The sequence below is a fragment of the Oenanthe melanoleuca genome, chromosome 18 (assembly GCF_029582105.1).
Source record: "Oenanthe melanoleuca isolate GR-GAL-2019-014 chromosome 18, OMel1.0, whole genome shotgun sequence".
Taxonomy (NCBI): domain Eukaryota; kingdom Metazoa; phylum Chordata; class Aves; order Passeriformes; family Muscicapidae; genus Oenanthe; species Oenanthe melanoleuca.
The window spans coordinates 2,863,053-2,881,214 of record NC_079351.1 but is presented as its reverse complement, the minus strand read 5'-3'; the positions used below and the strand labels follow the sequence as shown (position 1 = coordinate 2,881,214).

Genomic DNA, 18,162 nt, shown 5'->3' with positions numbered 1-18,162 from the left:
CTGAGAACACTGTTTTCCCCAACACCATCGGTCCCAACAGGAGATGCTCTGCAGAAACAACCAGAGAGGAGCAGAAATTGCCATCTGAATTCCTGCATTATGCCCCGAACCCGACATGTGATGGATGTTTCAGCCTTTATTAGCAACGACACAAGGAGGCTTTTATCTTCTGTTTACTGGGATGGGAATGAACACAGAGTTAATATGTAACCACTCTTTTGTGGGTTTTTAAGGGCAGAGCCTGGTCTGGGGGCGCTCAGACTCGGGACTGGCAGGGATGCAGCCCCTGGCACTGCTCGGGTGCCTTGTGGCTCTGAGCCACTGTGCTCTGGCGTCCAAAGGTGAGTGACTCCCACCTCCTGCTGACAGCCCCATGCTCAGGTGGGAACGGGGGAAACTGCAGAAAAAACCGGGATTTTAAAGCCTCTAGATAATCCTTGTCAAGTGTTTTGAGCAGGGTTTTTCTCTGAAAGCTTTTCTTCTCTTTTCACTTTCTGTTCTTTCCCCTCTCTGTGCTGAGGTGAGTGGCTGTGTACAAAAGCATAAAATGAAGGAAAGCAGAAGAAATGCTGACAGATGTTGTGGCATCCAGGCTGCCTGGGTGCCAGGAATTAAGCTGCTCCATCCCTGCTCAGCTGCTCACCCCTGCATACAGCTCCTGCCTCGCTTTCCCCTCCTTTCCCCTGGGCTCTGGGCACTGCCCGTGTCCCGTCCCTGTGTTTGACATTTCTTTCTCCATCCTGAGCTCCGTGTCCCGCTGTGCTCTCCCCTCCATAGCAGCAGGAGCCTCTCCCCATGTCCTCAGCAGAGCTCAGGCTGCACCCTCCGTCCTCCCTCGCTGTTCCCTCCTGTTCTCACCCTCTGGCTGATGAGCTGTTCCTGCTGTCACCGTGTTAAAGCTGTTTGGGAAGCAGAGCTGGCTCATGGAACAGAGGGTTTACCCCAGTGAACAGAAAAATTGGGGAAAAAAAAAAAAAGGAATTTAATTACAAGAATACCTGATTTCAGGCTGACCCCCTCCAAACTGATTTGGATTAAAAATGAAAGGTGTTTGTTTGCTTCTATGTCCTTCTCACCCTGTTTTGTCCAAGGTAATTTACTTTAATTGACTCACTTTGTGCACCACTTTCATAAATCTATTTTGAAAGAAAAATAAGTTTTAGTTTAAAAAGTGACACAAAATCTAACTGGGAGAAGAAGAAGACATTTTTTGCTGGCTAATACTTATGGCAGCCATCAGCTGCCTCAGGAGGACAAAAGGACAGCTCAGGGCAGGGAGATACTATAACTCACAACAACAGCTGAGAAATAAAAACACCACCAATTTTCTACCCAACCTCTTGTAAATTCCTTTCCTCCAGTGTGCCCCAGGCCACCAGAAGTGCTGTTTGCCACACTCAATGTGGACAAAAAGGTGTACGAGGTGGGCGAGGAAGTGGAGTACAGCTGCCGGCCCGGGTTCATGCCCAACAGCGGGCAGAGGAAGTACACCTGCCTGCCGACGGGCAAGTGGGGCTTCAACACCCTGCTGTGCCTGCGTGAGTACCAGCCTGCCTGCGCAGCCCCAGGGGTCTCCTCGGACCTGGGGTCACCTCTGCAGGACGTGCAGGCGGTTTGAATCCCAGCTCTTCCCGATGCCCGCCCATGAGAGACTGCAGGAGCTGCTCTTAGGGGTTTTCATGGTTGTTTATTGTTCTTTATCTCAGGAATGCTTTGTCCAGCGAACAGCGGTCTGCTCGCCAGACCTCCAGGGCAGAATCTGCCTTTATAGTCTAAATTACCTACTAGGTATTTACAGATGACCCCCAATACAATACAATCTTGTTACATGGTCCAGCTCTGTCCTCATCCAATCTAAAAGTGCCAGCGTGTCACCCAGCATGGATGACACGGAGAAGAAGGAAGAAGAGGTATCCACACCCCCAATTCTCCATGTTGGCCACGTGTCCCTTATCACAAACATTCTAGAAATCTGCTAATTCTACATTCTAACAAACAGTCTAATTTACACTCTATTTATTTTTGCAGCTTGCATTTCTTCTCTCAATGTGGGTAAATTGTTCCAAGCAGCTAAATCCAGCCCAAGACACCTGGGTCTCATTCGAGGGTCTTTGGGGACCCTGCCAGGGGGGTCTTAAACCTTCCAGGGAAGCCAGAGGAACACTCTGGACTCCCACACCTGTCTGCACGTGGATTTACACAGAGCCTCCATCCTGCGGGAGGAGCTGATGGCTTTAAGCAGATCCCTCTCCAGCAGCTCTTCCCTCCCGTGTTGGATGGCAGCAGGCAGTGGGAGAGGGGTGGTGATGAGAGGATCAGAGCCCACAGCTGCCCTTAGCCCCTGCTCCTGCTGGGGATGGAGACTGGAGCTGGGCAGGGTGAACTTCACCTCCCCAGCCCAACAGCCATGCTGCTTGAGAACTCTGCATTATTGCATCCCTCAGAGGCATTGTCACTTTGTTATACATGAGAAACAAAAGTGTTGATATTCAACAATATTTAGATTGCTTTATTTTATATAGACAGGGCAATGCAGTGCTGGGGATGCATGGGGAGGTCACTGCCCACTCCATGCTCCACCAAACTCTGGTTTGCAGCTCCTTTTTATGGCAGGGTTTCCTCATACTAATCAATAATTGTTATGTTTTTGTTGTCATAATTTTGCCAGGTAAGCAGTGGTGGTCAAAAAAACTTCTGTGGGACCTCTGGGTGATGTGAAATCTCTGGACAGTTTGTCAAGTCTCATAAATAACCACCTGGTCTTGGTAGATAAGGAATGGCAGAAGTTGGGAAGTCTGATCTTAGTAGATAGGTTGCAATTGATTACACAAAGGCAGGAAATCTGATTTTGCAAAATCTTTCAGGCCATGGGAAAACCTTGTTTTACAAACTGGTATCAAATACTATTACTCAGCATAACAGGGAGATTTAAATAGGTTTTAATAATATATTTCCCTTTCTCTATGTCTTATCTAAGCATTCTGGTTTATACTAACTCCAAAACTTCTATGATTAACACGAATCTTTTATCAATTATCACAATTTCATTGCAAAGAATTTACATTCCTCAGGCAATTGAATGTTAAAAATATTTAATCACAAAAAGTTGCATTTTGATAGAAATGTAGAACAGCCAGACTTGTGGAATGTTGTACATGGGAGCAGAGAAATGTGAAAGACACGAGGATGAACCTTTATGATCTACTTGTTCCCACTATAATGAAATTTTTATGTCATGTCTCATGAAATAATATGATCCTTTTTAAATATTTAATAAACAGCAAAGAGATGTCCCCCTCCTCCACCCCTGAAGAATGGGAAAATGGATTTTCAAGAGTTACAGTACCAGAGTTCTGTAACTTTTTCATGTGATCCAGGGTAAGTGTTCCCTTCCTCATGCTACTAAACAAACATAAATCACATTGTAATCTCACCCACTGCCATACTGCAAGACAGAGAACATTGAAAAATGCACATAAAAACTCATCTACATTTCAGAAATCGTAAAAAAAAAAAGCCTGTCTGGTGATCCACCTCTGGCTTCACTCTTGGCTATAACATTATGGAGCTTTGCTACTCCAAAGAAAAATCTTACAAATACAGAAACCACCAAAATAGCAGAGATTTTATGCAAAAAAATTATTCTGGACTGCTTTCCCCTGCTTTTCAAATCCTCTTATTACATCATGAGATGAAATCCTTCAGCAGAGAGTAGATAATCTCCATCAAGTTATGCTGTTGGGCTCTGAAGACTGGAAAATGTGTTTCTGTGCCTTTCCAAGCTCAGTAAATGAAAACATGAGGTAAATCCTAACTTTCCTGTAGTAAATGCACTTTTCCTCAGGGCTACCCATTCCCTTAGGAAAAAAGATGCATTTTAAAAAATAGTTATGGCAAATACAGGGAAGCATTTGATAGCAGCAGGAATTTAATTGTACTTGGGTAATTAATGAGGGCTTACCTAGAAGGTCACAGGTGAGACACAGCCTAGAGCTCACTGAAAAGTGTCAAGAGCCTCAACAACCTCCTTCTGTAAAAGGGAAGCAAGATATCCTTATATAAAATAAATATAATCAACTATGACACCAAGTGTAGCAATGGGACTTGATTTGATTTTTTTAAATTCTAATTTACTGGTTTTCAGCTGTATGATATTGAAATGCCAGACACATGATGAATATCTCTTTAAAACTCAGAGCAGATGTCAACAGTGTGGATACAGAGGATGGAGAGAAGTATGTAATGTGCATATGGAAATTGAAATGTCTGGGATTAAAATATAATAATGCACTTCAGTGACTTTAGCTCTTAAGAGGTCTGAGTTCTTTCCAATATTTGATCCTAATTGCCAAAATTAACTGGGATCTCCTCCCAAGAAACCATAACATTTGCATTTGCAATCACAGATGAATATTTGCTATTTACATACATCCATAGGATTAATCACTTGTAGAAATTAATATGTAAAACAGAATAAGAAGTTAAAACAACAAAACATCTTGTTGTATCAAGCCTTTGCAATATTTGGATAGTAACAGTTTTTCAGGTCTGGTTCTAAACTTCATTTGAGAGCAGGAATGGTTAACCTAGAGAAGGATTTCAGAGCTGGATTCCTAATCTGTTTATGAGAAATGACAGATCTTTGATGGATTTCCCTGCTCTGATAACCAGGTCTGTTTGTTTCCAGCTACAACCTCGTGGGGTCAAGAACGAGCCAGTGCATGGCAGATGGAAAGTGGACTGGAACTCTTCCACAGTGTCAACGTATGTGTTTCAATAAAAACAACTATTCTATCCTTATTCCTATTCTAGAAATATTCCTTTACATTGCTCAGAATGATATATACTCTTATTCAGAAGTCTCCTCTAGTGCTGTGCAAAAGCTGGTTAGGAAAAATCAAGCAGAATGCTGCATATTTGGTTTTATATGTGTGGGTTTTAGAGAAATACAGTTTAAAGGTCTGAACAAAAGGTCGGGATCAGGGATGCTATTTACAGCTGGAGGTAAGATGCTTATCCACTCAAATTCCTCCTCCCTGTGTATAAAAAGAGGATATTGTCAGGCCTTTGTACTTATGCAGGGTTTTGCTATAACCTATCCTGCAAAAGCACTTGACTGAAAAGCAGTAGTATGGTCTGAAAAATCCAGCAAAACTCATTAATTCCTTACTCTGAGACCCCTGACACTTTAAATTTAAATTATGCTTTGCCAGCTATGATTCCATGTGGGTTCATTTAGACATAAGAATGTTGCTCCCCTGATTCCACAATTAGTTGATCTTTAAGCCTTAATTTTCTGAATGCTGTGCTTTTGTAGCTGTCACCTGTGCACCTCCCTCGCTGCCGGAATTTGGGGTCCTCTCTTACCGGCGCCTGCATCCTGGGAATGTCTCTCATTTCCTGGACACAATCCTGTTTGAGTGTGTCCCTCCTCTCGCCCTGATTGGGAATGAGACAGCCACCTGCACGGCCAATGGCACCTGGAGCAGCATCCCAGTGTGCAAGGGTGAGTAACTTACTTCTATCCACTCCAAAAATATTCCTGGGAATTGCATATACAAAATTAACAACAATATTTTGATTTTTGTTTGCAGCTGTAATTGCAAACATACAGCACAATTATTCTGCAGGTGAATTCTGCAATCATTCAGGCACGTGGATCAAGGAGATTGCTAACCCATGGCACAAAACATGGGGCTGACAAAATATTTGCTGCAGGTGCAAAGGTTATATAAACAAACCCTGCTAAACATGGTGCACTGTGGGGAACCTGAACTTGGCCTCCAGCGTGCAGCCAACATCTGATTCTAAGTGCTCAGATTCACCTAATAGCCAACCTTACCCTCAGTCCCAAAAAACTTCCCTGCTTTTAGTTCAATTACACCACGTTTAAGTCATGTTATAACCACAGCTTGCAATAGATGTGTATTTAAAACAAGTAATGTTTATTTACTTGTTGTGGTTTTCAAGCTGCCTTTCCCCTGGCTGTGTTTTCCTGTGAAAGAGGCTGCAATGAACCGCCATGAAAGTTGTCTGTGACACTGACAGAGCTTTGTGTTTGGTTCTGTCCCCAGCTGTCACCTGCCCCACTCCGATAGGAATCGAGCACGGGTTCATCGAGTTTGCGGTGCGCAGGACGTACCACTACAACGAGAGCGTCAGCTTCGGCTGCCAGCCCGGCTACGTGATGGAGGGATCCAAGCACTCCCGCTGTGAGAACACTGGCAACTGGTCCACAAAGCCAGCCTGCAGAGGTGAGCACATCCACCCCTCAGGAACCAGCAATCAAACCCAACCCTGCCACCAGGACTGCTCTGACTGTTGAGCTGTCACTCCTCTGTGCCAGAGCTGTGCTCAAAAGGAAGCCAGAAAAGGAATTGCAAGGCCCTGGTAATCCAAGCCCACTGCCAACACTGAATGTTGTATGACATGATGCATCTGAATTCACTTCAATAATCAGCCATGTAACTTTATTCTGTCTGAGCATTTCCTCTCCTCTTCCTATTTCATGTCATCAGAAATTACACTGAGGCTGGATTTTTGCTGGAAAATTTTGATCCCATGATTCAGGGTCTGAATTGCTTCAGCATTTTAATACCAGCAGAAGTTCTGTCTATGTGCAGGACACATTTTTCATTCCCAAATGTCACCTATACAGAATTCTGACAAGATCTAATCTACCCCCTTTTCAAACCTGTTCCTTATAACTTTATTTTTTCCAGCACCATGTAAAATACCAGTTAAGAAGGCTGTGGTATTGTACAACGGTGAGAGGAAAAGAGTTCAGAACGACCTGAAGGATGGCATTCTGCATGGGGAAACTGTATCCTTCTTCTGCAAGAACAAGGAAAAATCCTGTGCCTACACTGTGGATGTGGCCTGTGTGGATGGCAACTTCACCCTCCCTGCCTGTTTTAAAGGTATGAGCCAGGCTGCTCAGGAACCAGCTCCTGCTGGGGGAATTACAGCTGCTTGAGTATGGAGGACAATGCCATAATTCATCTCCAAGCCCTACTGAGTGGCTATTTGAATGATTGGGTATTTGAGTTATTGTGTATTTTGGAGAAAATGGCTTGAGGAGAGAATGCCCAGCAAGAATTTTCTTACAGTTATGTCAGAACCTGCTTTAATTCCTATCCTGTTCTAGAAGATGTTACTTAAAGACACTACCAGCCCAAAGAAAAGACCACATGTAAAGTATTTTGGGATTTCACAAATCCTTGGATCAGCACCTTCTTTAGGGGTATAAAGCCTGAACACCACTGCAGGTTTGAGAACCTGACATATTCCCTCCTATTCTGAACTATTCCCTCCTTATTCTGACCAGGAAAACACTTTGGACCAAGAGTGCTGAAAAGCAGCTGAGCTGTGGGGAGGAATTGATGCTGGAGGAACAGCTTCACAGGCACACAGGCTTTTAGAGTAAATAAACAGACATTGCCGACTTTGCTAGCAAGAGGAAATGTTTTGCATTTGTTTTGTCAATATTCCTTGCATAGAATTTTCCTCGTAAGTTTTATTTTCATTTGTGAGCGAAGGGAAAGCACAGCCTATGCATGATGAAAACATCTCACATTTGGCTTCTGATGCAGGTAGCTCAGCTTTATTAAGATAGAAAATAAAAGTGTGTTTCTTCCAACAGTTTCACTATGATGCAAAGATTGACTGCTCACCTTGCTGTTGTTTTCAGCTGTCAGGTTTCAAGAATTTAACCCAAGTTCTTCACTTGTCTCCAACAGAACGTGGCTTTTTTTCAAGTCTGGTGAAGAAAGATGCCTCAGACATGAAAGCATGTGAAGATGAAGCACAGGAATAACCCAATACCAAATTTCAGCCTTACTGAGACAGAACATTCCACATATGAGAGGAAAACCTAGGTCCTGTGAGTGTAACTTGGGTTCAGTGAATGTAACTCAGGTGCTGTGAGTGTAAATTTCCAGGTGAACTCCGGACCATGAGGATGCTTTTTTTCCCTGCCACCATCTCCCCCAGTCTCTTCCACAAGCTACAACACATCATCTCAGCCATTAACTTCCATTCTCTTGTCTCTGCCTCCTTCCAAATCCCTGCACTCCTGCTTCTCTTCCTGCATTTCCAACATTTCTGCAACTGTAAATGATCTCCTCAACAGCAGTTGCTCTACAATAAAGTGATTTTCAGCCACTAGTGTGTTCTTATTTAATATTACCTAATCATCAATCAGATCCTTTAGCTCTGGGCTAATTTATAGCAAAAGGCCTTAATCATTAGTAATTACTGGGTTCTGATTCCATTACCACTCCCCTGTGACAGGGAGTGGACCTTTAATTATAGATAGTCAGAGGGTCATGAGCCTGGGATTTTCCAGAATTTATGTAAGTAGAAAGACTGAGATGTCCAAATGAATTTAGAAGCCAAGTATCCAACCATGATTTAAACACCAATAGCATCAGATAAAGGTGTTTTTAATATTTCTAAAAGAATTTGTTTAAGTTAGTAAGACTATTTATGTTTTTGAGATTCTAACTTCACCTGAAATGTTTTTAAACCACTGTTAATTTTTACCTCGGTTTCAATATTACACAATATAATTGCTTCAGCCTCATTTTTTTTTTTTTTTTTTTTTTTTGAGAACTGTACACCATTGAGCAACAATTCTGATCTCTGGTCATTAAATAGCTCTGAAGTAAATTGTACTTTTAATTTGATTTATGATACAGGCAGCTTACTGGTATGATCCAGTCTGGCAAGTTTTGTGCTTATGTCTGTATTTTCATTCAGAAAAAGTAATTATAATTTCAACATACTAGAAAGTGATAGAAAAATATTTGTGGTACACTTACAATAAATTGCCATGAGTCATACAGGGTTCCCTCTGCAGTTTAAAGGCCTTTTCTTTGATAAAAAGCATGAGCTCCATAGTAAGTAATAATCCACTGCATAACTTCTAAAAGGACCATTTAACATTAAGATCAAGCTACTTGTAAGATGGTAGAGCTGCCATTAAAGAACTCTGAACATATTTTAATTATCTTTTTTCTTTTTTTTATGTAAGGCTGCATATGAATATTTTAATAGTATGACTGATGCAATTCACCCTTACGCTTCCTATTTTTAAGGAGAAATTAAGGCAGCCATTATTAAGTATTTAGTACTTTGTACTCAGCAACAATTTAATTTTCTGATGCAGAGACAGACAAATTCATGCTGGCCAATGAAGGAAGTATTTTGTTGGTGCAGCATGTGCCATATTTTGGTTGAACACTTTTAGGTGGGACCCTCAAATGATGTTTGCAGGCCAAGATACCCATAACTCCTTCCAACACATACATAGCTCAGCTGGCAGGAGCCAATGAATGTGGAAATCCAGTTTAAATGTGGTGGGGATCCATCTCTGGGATCAGGATGTTCAGGACAGCTGCTGAGACACCATACATGGTTTAATATTAACTTGTGTTTCACAGCAAACCCTCTCAAGTTGGAGTAAACTGAGCATTCACCGCCACTCAAACGCTGCTTGCCCCTGAAATGACTTGTTTTGTACAAAAACAGCTGCCCCAGGAAAATGGAGGTTTTCCTAAGGAAATTCTCCCAGTTCCACTCACCCAGGCAGCAGGATAATGACTGAACAAATCAGCTGGCCCTGCTTCCTTGCTGGATGTGAAGCACTGGAATACTTGAAAGGATCACCCTTAGGAGCCAATGTTCACATGCTGAATTTATTATCTACTCTCCTGAAGCAAGAAGAGGGAGGAAAAAAAATCTGTGACCTGTTAACTCTTTGAAGTAGTGAGGTGTTTGTGAATCACAACTTTCCAGACATGAAAGATTTGCTCAGAAGGGCTGAAAAATAATGTCTTGCAACTCAAAGTGTTCCAGAATCTGGTATGAGGCAGTGAAACCTGCTTTTTTTCCTGTATTTTTGAGATGTTTGAAAAAAATGCCTTAAGCTGTGTTCATGTTACTTGTGGCAACCTGCTGAGACAGTTAAAGAGATAAGAGAACATGGTAAAATATGGTGAAAAAAAGGACTGAATGTGTTTTACTTAAATGACTGTATTTTTACAATTCAAATTGGGAATTTGTTCTGTATTCTGGTAGGGATACCTTTGTGTTCTGTATCAGTGGGTCTACAGTGATTTCCTCAGGAGGGTCAGGGAACATCAGTGCTCCTCATGTCCAGGCTGCAGCTTTGGATGGAGATAAGACCTCAGTCATTTCTTCAGTCTTTTTCTTTTTCTTGGGACAGAAGTTATACAGTTGTCAAACCACTTCAGGTAGGCTCCAACCTCTCTGGCCACCCTGCTCTGCCTTGGGAAGCAGACACAGAAACTGGATCTATTCCCTCAGGAAATTTCTCCTGGAGCAGTGGTTCTGATCATTGATTTTATTTGGCCTTGCACTCTTTTTGATCATACTCCAGCAAACTCAGTTTTTCAAAGTACTTCGTGATGAGTATGACAGAGACATATTCAAATCCAAAGCAACATGCAGAAACACAGCAGCCTTACTCTGCTGCAAGAATCTACCATGGAATTAACACAGATTGAAAGTGTCCTGCGTTTCAATATATATCAAATTATTTTAAATTTGGAATTTAAAGATAATAAATTATCCTTGTAATGTGCTCCTGAGATTCTACCATGGTTGAAATGCTCCATCACTGATTTTTGCACTGCTGCTGTGCAAATGTGGGTTTAAGGCACTCTGAGCAGGTCCCAGTGTAGCTGTCACAGCAGTCACCCAAAGAGCCCAAACACGGAATCATTCCTGCTGAAGATTAGCTGAGAAATCAAAGAAAACAGCCCATTTCCTACTGCACATGTAAGCATTTCTTGTTTGATGTGTATGTGCATCTGAATCAAACTCAGAAGTGTTGAAGAGTTTTGCTTGTTTGAGATAAAAGCGCTTTAGACACTACACACAGAGCAAAGCCCGTGACAGATTTTGGTGAAATGAATGAATCAAAGAGGGCACAGGTGGGGGCATGCTGATTTCCTCACCCACCAACACCTGAAATCCTTCCCTGCAGGGCTCTCCAGCCATTCTCCACCCGGGAGTTTGTGCTGGGGATCGGCTGGACCCACCCAGGGCTCCGCACTGACCATCGGCCAAACCCACCCAGGGCTCTGCACTGGGCATCAGCCAAACCCACCCAGGGCTCCGCACTGACCATTGGCCAAACCCACCCAGGGCTCTGCACTGGCCATCGGCCAAACCCACCCAGGGCTCTGCGCTGGCCATCGGCCAAACCCAGAACCCACCCAGGGCTCTGCACTGGCCATCGGCCAAACCCACCCAGGGCTCTGCACTGGGCATCGGCCAAACCCAGAACCCACCCAGGGCTCTGAACTGACCATCGGCCAAACCCACCCAGGGCTCTGCACTGGGCATCGGCCAAACCCACCCAGGGCTCTGCACTGACCATCGGCCAAACCCACCCAGGGCTCTGCACTGGGCATCAGCCAAACCCACCCAGGGCTCTGCACTGGCCATCAGCCAAACCCAGAACCCACCCAGGGCTCCGCATTGACCATCCGCCGAACCCAGAACCCACCCAGGGCTCCGCACTGACCATCGGCCAAACCCACCCTGGGCTCTGCACCGAGCATCTCCCGCTTCTCCTCGCAGCTCCCGAGGCTCTGCCGGGGATTCCTGAGGCGTTTCCCGTGCGGATCCAGAACTGCCTACAAACGGAATCTGAGGGGAGCATTGGGTACAGCCATGACCGCACTGGGCTGTGCTGACATTCAGCACTTCGGGCAGGAATCACAGAATATCCAGAGCTGGAAAGATCATCCAGTCCAACCCCTGTCCCTGTACACACCCACAACAATCCCAGCCTGGGCATCCCTGGCAGCGCTGTCCAAACGCTGCTGGGGCTCCGGCAGCCTCACGGCTGTGCCCATTCCTGAGGGAAAAACCCTTCCCTAAAATCCGACCTAAAGCTCCCCTGGCCCCGCACCAGCCGTGCCCTGGTTCTTGTCCCCGGTAAGAGCCCAGTGCCTCTCAGAGCGGTGCCCCAGCAGCACCTTCCTCGCCCTCCTCAATGCAAGCGCCTTCCCCGCTCCTGGGGACGAACAACTCCCCGGCCCAGGGCCCTGGCAGCCCTGCGGGCTGCGCCCGGCTCCCCATTCCCATCCTCATCCCCATCGCCATCCCCGTCCCCGCCCGAGGCCGCCCGGCCCGGCCTGGCCGCGGTCACCGCGGAAACGGAAACGCGCGGGGCCGGGCCGGGCCGGGGCCGCCGGGAGCGGGGCCGGTTTGAACGTTCGGCCGCCGCCGCCGCCGCCTTCCCCTGCGAGCCGCAGCCCCCGAGGTAACGGGGCAGGGCCCGGCCGGGGCAGGGGGGTGCCGGGGGCAGTGTGTGCGCTCCGGGCCGGGGCACGGCCGGGGGATCACCGGGGGAATCTCCGGGGGCCGGGGCTGACCGCAGGGAAGGGCCTGGGCGGGGCCGGGGTGGGCCGGGCTGGGCTGGGCGGCTCCGCCGGCACCGGAGCGTGTTCGCTGCGGGGATGGGCCGGGCTCGGCTGGGACACGAACGGCAGCGAACAGCGCTGCTCTGCGCCGTGCTGCTTCCTTAAAAACAGTCCTGACAGCATTCCTGCTCCTCTTACTTGTCACTATCAATAACTTGCTGTTTCCCCTCCTTTCTCCCCCGTTTCCTTTAAAAAAACCAAACCTCTAATTCTAAGGAATAGCGAGTTACGAATGCGGTATCACACAAACGCCTTGAGGTGTTTTATACAAATTGGGTGTAATGAATATATTTACTGTGTGGTTGCTATTCAGTTTCAAATCTCAACAAGCACACGCTTGTAGATTTCACCGAGTACCTGTTACTTACAAAGAGTCTGACTTAGTTTTGTGTTTATTTGAACATAGCACATCTAGTTTCACTTCCTGTATTGTTCCAAGCACATCTTTGAGAGGATGAAGAGAGACTGATATAAAACAGTTTGTGACCTTTTCTACATCAATGCCATTAATTTTGCAGGTTACTTTGTGTGCTTTCAAAATGAGCAGTGAAGACGAAATAAAGGAGAAATTGGATGCAGAATTAGATCGCTGTATTGTGGCTATGAAGCCCTATGTCCTTAACCTGCAGCGAAGTTCAGGTACAGGTGGTAAAATGGGCATTTAAACAATAATTATGTGTACTTGTATCACTAAATTTAACCAGGCACTTCATCTCTGACACTACAAGGTGCAGTTTTGATGAGGGGGTTGCACAACTTCTAAAGTTGGATGTTTTAGGTACCTACTGCAATTGTTTGACCTTATCTGTCTTGTTTTCATGATATAAATGTGCTTTTGCATAAATACATTAACATCTGTCTTGAAAACCTAGTTCAGTAGAAACAAAAAGCTTTTAAAGGGCATTGATTTTGAGATAGCAAATATTTTTAAATTATAAAGCTAACATTTGTTCAGGAATATGTAATAATAGGAACATCAGCTAATAAATGATGTTGTATAAATCTAATTTTTACAACAAGCTGGTTATTATGAAGGGCACAAGCTACACAAATTAAGAGCTTTATGTGTTAACATGTAACCAAATGGATAATTTCCTTATCTGGTAGCAAAGCTTGTGTAAATAGAGATTTATTTTTTTAAAGGGATAAGGATTTATTGTGTATTTAAAGTATTAATGCTCCTGGGTGCTGTAAGTTGTAGTTTATGGCAGCTCTTGCAGTGAGTGCAGAATTCCTGGTGTTTCCAATTCCATGCTGTTTCCAGAAGTGATGTGAACTTCTGGTAAACATGAATTTATAGAACATGTTTGTGCAATATGTTAATTTGAACCATCATTAAAGACTTACCTTTAATCTAAGTGTATAGCTATTTCTTTAATTTGGCTTGGTCATTTGGGAGTTAGTTTTGTTTTAACCTTGGTGTAGAAGGGAGAACCCTACAAAATTGGTGAGCAGTGATGGCTTCTGTTTTCTGCATGTGTTCAATTTTGTTTTTCATTGTCTGAAAATGTATAGTGACTACATATATCTGTATTTTCAGAAAGAAAAAGATGCTCACTATGGATTAAAAAACTCTGCAAACCTTCAGGAGCAGGCATAGGAATAGTGGGAAGGGAGAATCGAAACTTGTATGCAAAACTGTTGCTCCACATGCTGCAGAGGGGAGTTCTGAATGGCCCCTTCAGCCAAAAACCAGAGGAAGGGATGCTGAAAACTTTGCCTGCCTACATGGTGAGTGTCATTTCTTTATGAGACAAGCTTGCTAAAATGTATCCTGGAATTGCTTTTCCATGCTAGATTTGGCACAGATGTGACAAACAATTCTGAATGGGTTGAGTGGAAGTGTGTGTGATAAATAAAGGCATTTCTTGTAATTGATGCTGGGAAAACCTTTCAATGGGCAAAACTTTTTGAGACCTTTATCTTCAAAATTCTGGTTAGGAGGCTTATGAAAATAGGTGTTTGAAGGAACAGAAAGATAATGTTTTTCTAGTTCTTTGGAAAAATGTAATAAAAGGCCCTTGAGGTTTTCTTTTGTTCTAATCAGTGGATAGCTCTTGTGAAAGGAAAATTGTTCTTCAAGGTGGTGACTTCAGTAGCCTGAGAAGACTATTGAATTCACACAGACAATGTTAAAATTGCAATTTGTTTTATGAAGAACTGAATATGCAGTGTCAACCCTTTGCATCAGCTTCAGTGACTAAACAATGCCAATTTTTGCTAAAATTAGCCATCCTGTAAGTATTGGAAAATATTTACTCTGTTGCCATGAATTCCCATGGGTTGGGAAAGTGGCATTTGCACACCTCACTGACTTCACTGGAAAAGAAAGGTTTGTACTGCAGGTAGTCCTGTAACTATATCCTTGTGTTGATTTTGCATTTGCTCTCATCCTAGTCAGTTTATTTTGATGAACCAAGTTCACCAAGAGCTCGGAACCACAGCCCTGGCCGTGTACCTGAGTGGGTGTTGGGAGAGCTGGGAAACCATGGCAGTAATGCATCCTCTGTGGAGGACTCATCTTCAGCAACATTTCCTGCACATGGGTGAGGTTTCTGTCCTTGCTTTAGCAGAGTTTGATTTGTGTTTAATAGATGTGAGCTCTGGATGTCTCAGTTTGTGTGAGTTTATTGCACTCCCTCATGGCCCTACCATCAGTGTTTGTGCTTTATATACAGAAACTCTGGTGATAACTTCAATGTAAAGAGAACTTCTAGACTGTTCTGTTGTTTTCTCCATTGTGTCTTCTTCTCTTACTTCTTTGCATCTTCCATGTACATCTCTCTATCCTCTTTCCCTCCTCTTGTTCTCCTCCTTTCAGTTTGAGACACTTAACATGGAAAATCAAAGCCTTCATCTGTGATCTAAGGCCATAATGCTGAAAGCAGCTGTTTTATCAAATAGTTTTTAATGGTTTTTTTCCCTATAGTATAGAAATATAAGCATAAGATGGTAGGTTTAGGGGTTGTTTAGGGGTTGTTCTGTTATTGTTGCTGACAGGTTTTTTTGGAGGAACTTGCAGAGAAGCAAGTTTTGCTAAGCAACTTTTAGGTTTTTGATTTGCAGCAGCCAGTGATCTTAAACTGCAGCCTTAGTCCCAGTCAGCTGAGAATAGAGCTGTTTACAGCAGGGAAAAAGGGGTGAATTGTGTCATGTTATTAAGGCTTGTTTTCCTGTTGGCTTAGAAAGAGATGTCCCTGCAGATTGAAGGAGTGACAAGCTGGTCATTTGGACACTTGGAAAACTTCAGCTCTATTCTGTCCTAATTTGTGGGAATCTTAGGTAAATTCTAGTTTAATCTACTGTTCTTAAGTATTTACTTTCTGAATTTTCTTACATAGTGCAACTTTGTGCTGATTATCAAGAACTGTGTTCTTTATGTGGCTGCATTTCAGTCATGGATGGAATTTCCTCTTGTTTGCCCATTTAAAGTCTAGTTAATGTTTAACCTCTCTGAAATCCTTGTTGAAGGAAGCACTCTTAGGCATGGAGTGAAAGCTCAGTAGGTGCTGTACAAGAGGAAGTGAGTGTTTGCTTTGCTTCTGGTTTCATTTCATTGTGTAAGAAATACATTTTCAAGTGTAGTTTCAGAAGTCAAATGCTTTTCTAATGTCTTCACTTACATCTTTCTTGAGTGGCCACCATTAGCTGTTCTCTGGTAGGCACACTGATGTTTATGCTGTTTATCATCATTTTTCAATCATATTTTCAGTTTTACAGCAATGATTTGGATAAGTGACAGATGGTTGCTTGCAAGTTAAATCACATTAATATTGAGTATCAGGAAACTCTTCCTCTTCTGTGTCAATTAACTGTGTGTAAATCTAACAATAATTTAAAAAGTTACTCTTATGTCTGAGATCTCTGTGCCTCCTGGTGAGTTCTCTGGAGACCTGGATTGCAAATTATTCCATGCCAGGAGAAGCAAGTAAATGTAATTGAATAAATGTTACTGGTTTTAAGGACTCTGGGAATTAAAAATCAGATGTACAGGCACAGCTCTGCCAGTGGATGCTTGGACCAAGTGGATACTTGGGGCTGTGTCTAAGGAAATCTGAATTTGTGCTGGAAAATTTTGATGGTTCTGTGGGTTACATGAATTAATCTTCACAGCAATAAGAAACTTAATTTTCCTGCAAGTTTTGCAGAAAAATACTGAAGGTAAATGTAATACATTAAATATTTCTGGATGTGCAGTTTGTAGGGAGAGCCAGCAGATGGTGACCGAGTTCCACTGTATTTGTCTCTCTCTTCTGAATGTTGCACTGGGAAAACTGCATCCATGGGCATGGAATTTGTGTAGTTGGATGAAAATTTTTGCATTCCAGCCATGACTCAGTTCCTACAACATTTTCTCAGGGCAGAATAGATAATGTCAGTGAGACATGTTTGAGTAACTACTTGATGTTCTTTATCTCAAGATTCTCTCCTTTCAAAGACCCAGACAAACAGAGAAATTCTTCTCATAGTGATTTTTATCTTGCAATACAGATAATTCTGTGTTGGACAATTTTGACTTTTCTATATGAAGTTGTTTTTCTGCCTAAATAAGAACCTTAGATAGACAAACCTTACTTGCAAACTGGGATGTGGATGAGTAAATCCCACCAGCTGGGGCTGGAAAGGTGCAGCTTTATTTTGAAAGCTGAGAGGGTTGGTTTGAGAAACATTTAGATTGGTTTGAACAGAAACCTGGGTTTTCTGACCCCTTAGGAAAATTCTACTTTATGTTTATAGATTGTGCCTGAAAACATTGTTAAAGGTAGTGAGTGGTTGTGCTGGACCAGGAGGAATCAGTGAGTTCCCTCACTTTGTTCCTAGAAGAAATATTTACTAATCTCCTTTATTAGCAGCAAACTGCTAATGCCAGCTGCCTGCTTGGGCTGTAGCAGGAGTTTGTTTCATCAGGTCACAGGTTGATGTCAAAACTCTGATCATCCTTCACTCACCTCCAGTGGGAGGAAAAAGAATTAATCTTGTGCTTTTTGGAGCCTGACTTGTATTAGGAGGAGGTTGGAAAAGGGAGTGGACAGGTGGTGCATATTTGATATGAGCAAAATTGTGTTCATCCTTAACAATCTTTTCAAATTCTGTTTGTACAATCAAGTAAAGGAGCTTCCTTTTCAGTTCCTCTTCAGAAGAGCAAATACAGAACTAAGAATACATCTAGAATTTTGCCCTCCCTTTGATCAATTTGAAGATACTACAGGTACCTTGGGTTGGTTTGTGTATTTGTTGATGCTCCTGAATCTCTGAATGATGAGGGCATGAATTCTGTTTTCTCTCATTTTTAACAATTGGAACTTTATTGCATTGTTGGGTAACCTGAGTATTGCTCAGAAAGGAAATCTGATAAAAGGGCAGATTTACTCACAGGCAATGATGTATCTCCCTTTAATTAAAGGTAATTTTGTGTCAAATGAAATCTTGGTAAGAAATGCAAGAGGCTGTCATTGTGTTATCATATTCCTTTTGATCTTTTTTACCTCTAAGACTTTGCTTATCTAAACTATTTACTGCTTTGTAATTGTTATTGTGCATCCATACATGTTGTTTATGTGGGATTTATTGATGCTGGAAGGGAAGGTAGGCTCCCATTTGTTGTATTTCTCTGTTCCCTGCTGTTCTGATGAAAGCTGGGGCCCTGTGCTTCGTGAAAACTTTGTTTTTGTCTTCCTAGAAGTGACTAGTTTATATTGTGCAT

At 43.1% G+C, this 18,162-nt stretch overlaps 2 protein-coding genes across 7 annotated transcripts in view; both read left to right on the top strand.

Annotated features, from left to right (window-relative positions):
• The first annotated feature begins 213 nt into the window (after positions 1-213).
• Positions 214-8,163, top strand: APOH (apolipoprotein H). Of its 2 annotated transcripts, XM_056506106.1 has the most exons (8): positions 214-341; positions 1,362-1,538; positions 3,282-3,378; positions 4,688-4,764; positions 5,318-5,506; positions 6,075-6,254; positions 6,723-6,920; positions 7,740-8,163. In XM_056506106.1, exons 1-8 carry the CDS (start codon positions 278-280, stop codon positions 7,814-7,816), a joined length of 1,059 nt encoding a protein of 352 aa, XP_056362081.1. In that variant the 5' UTR covers positions 214-277; the 3' UTR covers positions 7,817-8,163. The 2 variants fall into 2 exon arrangements, with proteins under 2 accessions (XP_056362081.1, XP_056362082.1); XM_056506107.1 differs by lacking the exon at positions 1,362-1,538 and having other exon boundaries at positions 236-341.
• Positions 8,164-12,206: 4,043 nt separating this feature from the next.
• CEP112 (centrosomal protein 112) overlaps positions 12,207-18,162 on the top strand; it is a 151,708-nt gene continuing 145,752 nt past the window's right edge. For 2 of the 5 annotated variants that reach the window (XM_056506104.1, XM_056506105.1), the window contains exons 1-4: positions 12,207-12,298; positions 12,977-13,097; positions 13,999-14,189; positions 14,856-15,004. In XM_056506104.1, the coding sequence (XP_056362079.1) occupies positions 12,998-13,097; positions 13,999-14,189; positions 14,856-15,004 (440 nt within the window). In that variant the 5' untranslated portion in view covers positions 12,207-12,298; positions 12,977-12,997. Of the gene's footprint in view, positions 12,299-12,976; positions 13,104-13,998; positions 14,190-14,855; positions 15,005-18,162 lie in introns of all 5 variants that reach the window. The other 3 variants (XM_056506103.1, XM_056506101.1, XM_056506100.1) reach the window with 2 other exon arrangements.

Coding starts and splice junctions, on each gene's coding strand:
- APOH (XM_056506106.1), top strand. CDS start 278: ATGCAGCCCCTGGCACTGCTCGGGTGCCTTGTGGCTCTGAGCCACTGT. Junction 3,379..4,687: donor ACTTTTTCATGTGATCCAGG/GTAAGTGTTCCC, acceptor GTTTGTTTCCAG/CTACAACCTCGTGGGGTCAA. Junction 4,765..5,317: donor AACTCTTCCACAGTGTCAAC/GTATGTGTTTCA, acceptor GTGCTTTTGTAG/CTGTCACCTGTGCACCTCCC.